At 43.2% G+C, this 9,958-nt stretch overlaps 1 protein-coding gene across 1 annotated transcript in view; it reads right to left on the bottom strand.

The window, feature by feature from the left end:
* Positions 1 to 585: 585 nt before the first annotated feature.
* The window catches only part of LOC129818055 (ciliary neurotrophic factor receptor subunit alpha-like), a 358,244-nt gene continuing 348,871 nt past the window's right edge, over positions 586 to 9,958 (bottom strand). Inside the window, exon 9 of the mRNA XM_055873591.1 lies at positions 586 to 6,275. Coding sequence (XP_055729566.1) covers position 6,275 — 1 coding nt within the window. The 3' untranslated portion in view covers positions 586 to 6,274. The remainder of the gene's footprint in view (positions 6,276 to 9,958) is intronic.

The raw sequence follows: 9,958 nt of genomic DNA, 5'->3' as shown, positions 1-9,958 counted from the left end.
CTTCTGGATGATAGTGGGGTGAACAGGCAGTGGCTCGGGTGGTTGTTGTCCTTGATGATCTTAATGGCCTTCCTGTGACATCGGGTGGTGTAGGTGTCCTGGAGGGCAGGTAGTTTGCCCCCGGTGATGCGTTGTGCAGACCTCACTACCCTCTGGAGAGCCTTACGGTTGTGGGCGGAGCAGTTGCCGTACCAGGCGGTGATACAGCCAGACAGGATGCTCTCGATTGTGCACCTGTAGAAGTTTGTGAGTGTTTTTGGTGACAAGCCGAATTCATTCAGCCTCCTGAGGTAGGTACATAGGTATTCCTCTTGTCCAGATGGGTTAGGGCAGTGTGCAGTGTGGTTGCGATTGCGTCGTCTGTGGACCTATTGGGTCGGTAAGCAAATTGGAGTGGGTCTAGGGTGTCAGGTAGGGTGGAGGTGATATGGTCCTTGACTAGTCTCTCAAAGCACTTCATGATGACGGAAGTGAGTGCTACGGGGCGGTAGTTGTTTAGCTCAGTTACCTTGGGAACAGGAACAATGGTGCATGTTGGGAATGTGTTATGCAGTTATCGACAAAGAAATGACGGAGAGACGCTACTCATTGTGAAATGGTCACATTTAATGAACAACCTCTCATTGTATATATATATCTATAAAAATAACCCAGGTACAGGTTACAAGAATCTAAAGCTAATACATACATTATTAAATAATACACTTTCTTTTCATTTTAAAGATACATATCATAGTTATTACAAAATATGATCATGAGCCGTTCTGAATGTCTGAAAAAACAAACTAGGATCCTGTGTGTAGATCATGTGTGTGTAGATCCTGTGTGTGTGTGTAGATCATGTGGGTGTGTAGATCCTGTGTGTGTGTGTAGATCATGTGTGTGTGTAGATCCTGTGTGTATTTTATTATTCAATATTTAACATGTAATAAAGCACAACAGTATTCCTTGTAATAATATGAACTTGTGATATTGCCTATTCAATTGTAAACCGCAAAAACACATTTTCAAAAGGCAATGGAAGTATAAATTAAACTCCTGTCTTTCTACAGAGTATATAGTCCACCTGCCAGAGGACTAAGGGCCTAATCGAGATCTTGACTTTCTACAGAGTATATAGTCCACCTGCCAGAGGACTGAGGGCCTAATCGAGATCTTGTCTTTCTACAGAGTTTATAGTCCACCTGACAGAGGACTGAGGGCCTAATCGAGATCTTGTCTTTCTACAGAGTTTATAGTCCACCTGCCAGAGGACTGAGGGCCTAATCGAGATCTTGTCTTTCTACAGAGTATATAGTCCACCTGCCAGAGGATTAAGGGCCTAATCGAGATCTTGTCTTTCTACAGAGTTTATAGTCCACCTGCCAGAGGACTAAGGGCCTAATCGAGATCTTGTCTTTCTACAGAGTTTATAGTCCACCTGCCAGAGGACTAAGGGCCTTATCGAGATCTTGTCTTTCTACAGAGTATATAGTCCACCTGCCAGAGGACTAAGGGCCTAATCGAGATCTTGTCTTTCTACAGAGTATATAGTCCACCTGCCAGAGGACTAAGGAACTAATTTAGAGCTTGACTTTCTACAGAGTTTATAGTCCACCTGACAGAGGACTAAGGAACTAATTTAGAGCTTGACTTTCTACAGAGTATATAGTCCACCTGCCAGAGGACTGAGGGCCTAATCGAGATCTTGTCTTTCTACAGAGTATATAGTCCACCTGCCAGAGGACTAAGGAACTAATTTAGAGCTTGACTTTCTACAGAGTTTATAGTCCACCTGCCAGAGGACTAAGGAACTAATTTAGATCTTGTCTTTCTACAGAGTATATAGTCCACCTGCCAGAGGACTGAGGGCCTAATCGAGATCTTATCTTTCTAAAGAGCTTATAGCTTACCTGCCAGAGGACTAAGGGCCTAATCGAGATCTTGACTTTCTACAGAGTATATAGTCCACCTGCCAGAGGATTAAGGGCCTAATCGAGATCTTGACTTTCTACAAAGTACATAGTCCACCTGCCAGAGGACTAAGGGCCTAATCGAGAGCTTGTCTTTCTACAGAGTATATAGTCCACCTGCCAGAGGATTAAGGGCCTAATCGAGATCTTGTCTTTCTACAGAGTTTATAGTCCACCTGCCAGAGGACTAAGGGCCTAATCGAGATCTTGTCTTTCTACAGAGTTTATAGTCCACCTGCCAGAGGACTAAGGGCCTAATCGAGATCTTGACTTTCTACAGAGAATATAGTCCACCTGCCAGAGGACTAAGGGCCTAATCGAGAGCTTGACTTTCTACAGAGTATATAGTCCATCTGCCAGAGGACTAAGGAACTAATTTAGATCTTGTCTTTCTACAGAGTATATAGTCCACCTGCCAGAGGACTGAGGGCCTAATCGAGATCTTATCTTTCTAAAGAGCTTATAGCTTACCTGCCAGAGGACTAAGGGCCTAATCGAGATCTTGACTTTCTACAGAGTATATAGTCCACCTGCCAGAGGACTAAGGGCCTAATCGAGATCTTGCCTTTCTACAGAGTATATAGTCCACCTGCCAGAGGATTAAGGGCCTAATCGAGAGCTTGACTTTCTACAGAGTATATAGTCCACCTGCCAGAGGACTAAGGGCCTAATCGAGATCTTGACTTTCTACAAAGTATATAGTCCACCTGCCAGAGGACTAAGGAACTAATTTAGATCTTGTCTTTCTACAGAGTATATAGTCCACCTGCCAGAGGACTGAGGGCCTAATCGAGATCTTATCTTTCTAAAGAGCTTATAGCTTACCTGCCAGAGGACTAAGGGCCTAATCGAGATCTTGACTTTCTACAGAGTATATAGTCCACCTGCCAGAGGATTAAGGGCCTAATCGAGAGCTTGACTTTCTACAGAGTACATAGTCCACCTGCCAGAGGACTAAGGGCCTAATCGAGAGCTTGTCTTTCTACAGAGTATATAGTCCACCTGCCAGAGGATTAAGGGCCTAATCGAGATCTTGTCTTTCTACAGAGTTTATAGTCCACCTGCCAGAGGACTAAGGGCCTAATCGAGATCTTGTCTTTCTACAGAGTTTATAGTCCACCTGCCAGAGGACTAAGGGCCTAATCGAGATCTTGACTTTCTACAGAGTATATAGTCCACCTGCCAGAGGATTAAGGGCCTAATCGAGATCTTGTCTTTCTACAGAGTTTATAGTCCACCTGCCAGAGGATTAAGGGCCTAATCGAGATCTTGTCTTTCTACAGAGTTTATAGTCCACCTGCCAGAGGACTAAGGGCCTAATCGAGATCTTGTCTTTCTACAGAGTTTATAGTCCACCTGCCAGAGGACTAAGGGCCTAATCGAGATCTTGACTTTCTACAGAGTATATAGTCCACCTGCCAGAGGACTAAGGGCCTAATCGAGAGCTTGACTTTCTACAGAGTATATAGTCCACCTGCCAGAGGACTAAGGAACTAATTTAGATCTTGTCTTTCTACAGAGTATATAGTCCACCTGCCAGAGGACTGAGGGCCTAATCGAGATCTTATCTTTCTAAAGAGCTTATAGCTTACCTGCCAGAGGACTAAGGGCCTAATCGACATCTTGACTTTCTACAGAGTATATAGTCCACCTGCCAGAGGACTAAGGGCCTAATCGAGAACTTGTCTTTCTACAGAGTTTATAGTCCACCTGCCAGAGGACTAAGGGCCTAATCGAGATCTTGTCTTTCTACAGAGTTTATAGTCCACCTGCCAGAGGACTAAGGGCCTAATCGAGATCTTGACTTTCTACAGAGTATATAGTCCACCTGCCAGAGGACTGAGGGCCTAATCGAGATCTTGTCTTTCTACAGAGTTTATAGTCCACCTGCCAGAGGACTAAGGGCCTAATCGAGATCTTGTCTTTCTACAGAGTTTATAGTCCACCTGCCAGAGGACTAAGGGCCTAATCGAGATCTTGACTTTCTACAGAGTTTATAGTCCACCTGCCAGAGGACTAAGGGCCTAATCGAGATCTTGTCTTTCTACAGAGTTTATAGTCCACCTGCCAGAGGACTAAGGGCCTAATCGAGATCTTGTCTTTCTACAGAGTTTATAGTCCACCTGCCAGAGGACTAAGGGCCTAATCGAGATCTTGACTTTCTACAGAGTATATAGTCCACCTGCCAGAGGACTAAGGAACTAATTTAGATCTTGTCTTTCTACAGAGTATATAGTCCACCTGCCAGAGGACTGAGGGCCTAATCGAGATCTTATCTTTCTAAAGAGCTTATAGCTTACCTGCCAGAGGACTAAGGGCCTAATCGAGATCTTGACTTTCTACAGAGTATATAGTCCACCTGCCAGAGGACTAAGGGCCTAATCGAGATCTTGCCTTTCTACAGAGTATATAGTCCACCTGCCAGAGGATTAAGGGTCTAATCGAGAGCTTGACTTTCTACAGAGTATATAGTCCACCTGCCAGAGGACTAAGGGCCTAATCGAGATCTTGACTTTCTACAAAGTATATAGTCCACCTGCCAGAGGACTAAGGGCCTAATCGAGAGCTTGTCTTTCTACAGAGTATATAGTCCACCTGCCAGAGGACTGAGGGCCTAATCGAGGTCTTGTCTTTCTACAGAGTTTATAGTCCACCTGCCAGAGGACTAAGGGCCTAATCGAGATCTTGTCTTTCTACAGAGTATATAGTCCACCTGCCAGAGGATTAAGGGCCTAATCGAGATCTTGGAATTGAATGGTTCTATCGGCATTTTTTTGTGAAAACTGAGTTATTGAAATATTTTTGTTCTGTACAATGTCTACTTATATAGTGCTGTAAATATGTTGGTAAAGACTACATGTTAAAATTGATCACACCGTTCAAACCAATGAGGTTTTGGAACTTTAAATCCAAATACCTCAGAATCATCTTTTTGCAGATAGACCCTTATCCTTTTAAAGTCACGTATTGATTTGCAATCTACTTCCTCAATAGTAAAGTCCCAAACAGACGCCGCCGATGGATATGAATTGCTCTCAAATCCACAGTGTTTTAACGTCTCTACTCTCTTGCTGATCGCTGGGTGCAGTAGAAAGCTAAACAAACCAATAACAGCTATAGAATTGTTATTCAGGATTTCTCCAAAGTGTGTTTTAGTTCTCTGTTATGTTGTTGTTTATGTCATGTGTTGTTGTTTATATCGTGACGTCATGTTGGTTGTCGGGATGTCAGATACATATTCCTGGAATTCTCTGGGTTCCATCCCCTTCTACACAGGCACAGGCTTAAGGAAGCTGAGGATTGTGGGAAACCTTCTCCAAGACAAGTCTTTGGCATGATGTGTTAGCTGTATGTCACCACAAATGATGACAAAGGGGATATTGGGATCTTTTACAGGTGTCTCAAAATTCACTGAATAATGAATGAAAATGTTAGTTTTTTAAAACTTGGAGAATGGAATCAGTCCGCTGTGCTGCTGAGAAGAAGTCTTATCAGTCTCAGATCCACTAACAAGCCTGGGGCTCCATGGAAACACAGTCCTGCTTCTGTGTTATCCAATCAATGATGTCTGCTTCTGTGTTGTCCAATCAATGATGTCTGCTTCTGTGTTGTCCAATCAATGATGTCTGCTTCTGTGTTGTCCAATCAATGATGTCTGCTTCTGTGTTGTCCAATCAATGATGTCTGCTTCTGTGTTGTCCAATCAATGATGTCTGCTTCTGTGTTGTCCAATCAATGATGTCTGCTTCTGTGTTGTCCAATCAATGATGTCTGCTTCTGTGTTGTCCAATCAATGATGTCTGCTTCTGTGTTGTCCAATCAATGATGTCTGCTTCTGTGTTGTCCAATCAATGATGTCTGCTTCTGTGTTGTCCAATCAATGATGTCTGCGTCTGTGTTGTCCAATCAATGATGTCTGCTTCTGTGTTGTCCAATCAATGATGTCTGCTTCTGTGTTGTCCAATCAATGATGTCTGCTTCTGTGTTGTCCAATCAATGATGTCTGCTTCTGTGTTGTCCAATCAATGATGTCTGCTTCTGTGTTGTCCAATCAATGATGTCTGCTTCTGTGTTGTCCAATCAATGATGTCTGTGTCTGTGCAGAACTGCAGTTCTCTGGTAGAACCTGCTGTTGTTCTTCTGAGAAGTTGATAGGTTTTTTTTTTCTGTAGGAAATGTTTATTTTTTACCTTTGACTTCATCACATCTTTCTATTTAATGTTGAAACTTTAATTAAATGATCAATGATCAATGCAGTCCATTAACATGTGCAGAATAGACATAGAAGACTCCTCCTCAATTTCATCCACGGGAATAAAACATCTGTGAGAGAGAGAGAGAGAGAGAACAGTTAGAAACAGGGGAGTAGCACTAGAGCATTATAACAACAGGGGAGTAGCACTAGAGCATTATAACAACAGGGGAGTAGCACTAGAGCATTATAACAACAGGGGAGTAGCACTAGAGCATTATAACAACAGGGGAGTAGCACTAGAGCATTATAACAACAGGGGAGTAGCACTAGAGCATTATAACAACAGGGGAGTAGCACTAGAGCATTATAACAACAGGGGAGTAGCACTAGAGCATTATAACAACAGGGGAGTAGCACTAGAGCATTATAACAACAGGGGAGTAGCACTAGAGCATTATAACAACAGGGGAGTAGCACTAGAGCAATATAACAACAGGGGAGTAGCACTAGAGCATTATAACAACAGGGGAGTAGCACTAGAGCATTATAACAACAGGGGAGTAGCACTAGAGCATTATAACAACAGGGGAGTAGCACTAGAGCATTATAACAACAGGGGAGTAGCACTAGAGCATTATAACAACAGGGGAGTAGCACTAGAGCATTATAACAACAGGGGAGTAGCACTAGAGCATTATAACAACAGGGGAGTAGCACTAGAGCATTATAACAACAGGGGAGTAGCACTAGAGCAATATAACAACAGGGGAGTAGCACTAGAGCATTATAACAACAGGGGAGTAGCACTAGAGCATTATAACAACAGGGGAGTAGCACTAGAGCATTATAACAACAGGGGAGTAGCACTAGAGCATTATAACAACAGGGGAGTAGCACTAGAGCATTATAACATGAGGGGAGTAGCACTAGAGCATTATAACAACAGGGGAGTAGCACTAGAGCATTATAACAACAGGGGAGTAGCACTAGAGCATTATAACAACAGGGGAGTAGCACTAGAGCATTATAACAACAGGGGAGTAGCACTAGAGCATTATAACAACAGGGGAGTAGCACTAGAGCATTATAACAACAGGGGAGTAGCACTAGAGCATTATAACAACAGGGGAGTAGCACTAGAGCATTATAACAACAGGGGAGTAGCACTAGAGCATTATAACAACAGGGGAGTAGCACTAGAGCATTATAACAACAGGGGAGTAGCACTAGAGCATTATAACAACAGGGGAGTAGCACTAGAGCATTATAACAACAGGGAAGTAGCACTAGAGCAATATAACAACAGGGGAGTAGCACTAGAGCAATATAACAACAGGGGAGTAGCACTAGAGCAATATAACAACAGGGGAGTAGCACTAGAGCATTATAACAACAGGGGAGTAGCACTAGAGCATTATAACAACAGGGGAGTGGCACTAGAGCATTATAACAACAGGGGAGTAGCACTACAGCATTATAACAACAGGGGAGTAGCACTAGAGCAATATAACAACAGGGGAGTAGCACTAGAGCAATATAACAACAGGGGAGTAGCACTAGAGCAATATAACAACAGGGGAGTAGCACTAGAGCATTATAACAACAGGGGAGTAGCACTAGAGCATTATAACAACAGGGGAGTAGCACTAGAGCAATATAACAACAGGGGAGTAGCACTAGAGCAATATAACAACAGGGGAGTAGCACTAGAGCATTATAACAACAGGGGAGTAGCACTAGAGCATTATAACAACAGGGGAGTAGCACTAGAGCATTATAACAACAGGGGAGTAGCACTAGAGCATTATAACAACAGGGGAGTAGCACTAGAGCATTATAACAACAGGGGAGTAGCACTAGAGCATTATAACAACAGGGGAGTAGCACTAGAGCAATATAACAACAGGGGAGTAGCACTAGAGCAATATAACAACAGGGGAGTAGCACTAGAGCAATATAACAACAGGGGAGTAGCACTAGAGCATTATAACAACAGGGGAGTAGCACTAGAGCATTATAACAACAGGGGAGTAGCACTAGAGCATTATAACAACAGGGGAGTAGCACTAGAGCAATATAACAACAGGGGAGTAGCACTAGAGCATTATAACAACAGGGGAGTAGCACTAGAGCATTATAACAACAGGGGAGTAGCACTAGAGCAATATAACAACAGGGGAGTAGCACTAGAGCATTATAACAGCAGGGGAGTAGCACTAGAGCATTATAACAACAGGGGAGTAGCACTAGAGCATTATAACAACAGGGGAGTAGCACTAGAGCATTATAACAACAGGGGAGTAGCACTAGAGCATTATAACAACAGGGGAGTAGCACTAGAGCATTATAACAACAGGGGAGTAGCACTAGAGCATTATAACAACAGGGGAGTAGCACTAGAGCATTATAACAACAGGGGAGTAGCACTAGAGCATTATAACAACAGGGGAGTAGCACTAGAGCATTATAACAACAGGGGAGTAGCACTAGAGCAATATAACAACAGGGGAGTAGCACTAGAGCATTATAACAACAGGGGAGTAGCACTAGAGCATTATAACAACAGGGGAGTAGCACTAGAGCATTATAACAACAGGGGAGTAGCACTAGAGCATTATAACAACAGGGGAGTAGCACTAGAGCATTATAACAACAGGGGAGTAGCACTAGAGCATTATAACAACAGGGGAGTAGCACTAGAGCATTATAACAACAGGGGAGTAGCACTAGAGCATTATAACAACAGGGGAGTAGCACTAGAGCATTATAACAACAGGGGAGTAGCACTAGAGCAATATAACAACAGGGGAGTAGCACTAGAGCATTATAACAACAGGGGAGTAGCACTAGAGCAATATAACAACAGGGGAGTAGCACTAGAGCAATATAACAACAGGGGAGTAGCACTAGAGCATTATAACAACAGGGGAGTAGCACTAGAGCATTATAACAACAGGGGAGTAGCACTAGAGCATTATAACAACAGGGGAGTAGCACTAGAGCATTATAACAACAGGGGAGTAGCACTAGAGCATTATAACAACAGGGGAGTAGCACTAGAGCATTATAACAACAGGGGAGTAGCACTAGAGCATTATAACAACAGGGGAGTAGCACTAGAGCATTATAACAACAGGGGAGTAGCACTAGAGCATTATAACAACAGGGGAGTAGCACTAGAGCATTATAACAACAGGGGAGTAGCACTAGAGCATTATAACAACAAGGGAGTAGCACTAGAGCATTATAATAACAGGGGAGTAGCACTAGAGCAATATAACAACAGGGGAGTAGCACTAGAGCATTATAACAACAGGGGAGTAGCACTAGAGCATTATAACAACAGGGGAGTAGCACTAGAGCATTATAACAACAGGGGAGTAGCACTAGAGCATTATAACAACAGGGGAGTAGCACTAGAGCATTATAACAACAGGGGAGTAGCACTAGAGCATTATAACAACAGGGGAGTAGCACTAGAGCATTATAACAACAGGGGAGTAGCACTAGAGCAATATAACAACAGGGGAGTAGCACTAGAGCATTATAACAACAGGGGAGTAGCACTAGAGCATTATAACAACAGGGGAGTAGCACTAGAGCATTATAACAACAGGGGAGTAGCACTAGAGCATTATAACAACAGGGGAGTAGCACTAGAGCATTATAACAACAGGGGAGTAGCACTAGAGCATTATAACAACAGGGGAGTAGCACTAGAGCATTATAACAACAGGGGAGTAGCACTAGAGCATTATAACAACAGGGGAGTAGCACTAGAGCATTATAACAACAGGGGAGTAGCACTAGA

This window comes from Salvelinus fontinalis, chromosome 21, assembly GCF_029448725.1.
Source record: "Salvelinus fontinalis isolate EN_2023a chromosome 21, ASM2944872v1, whole genome shotgun sequence".
Taxonomy (NCBI): domain Eukaryota; kingdom Metazoa; phylum Chordata; class Actinopteri; order Salmoniformes; family Salmonidae; genus Salvelinus; species Salvelinus fontinalis.
This window is presented reverse-complemented; position numbering and strand designations above follow the sequence as displayed.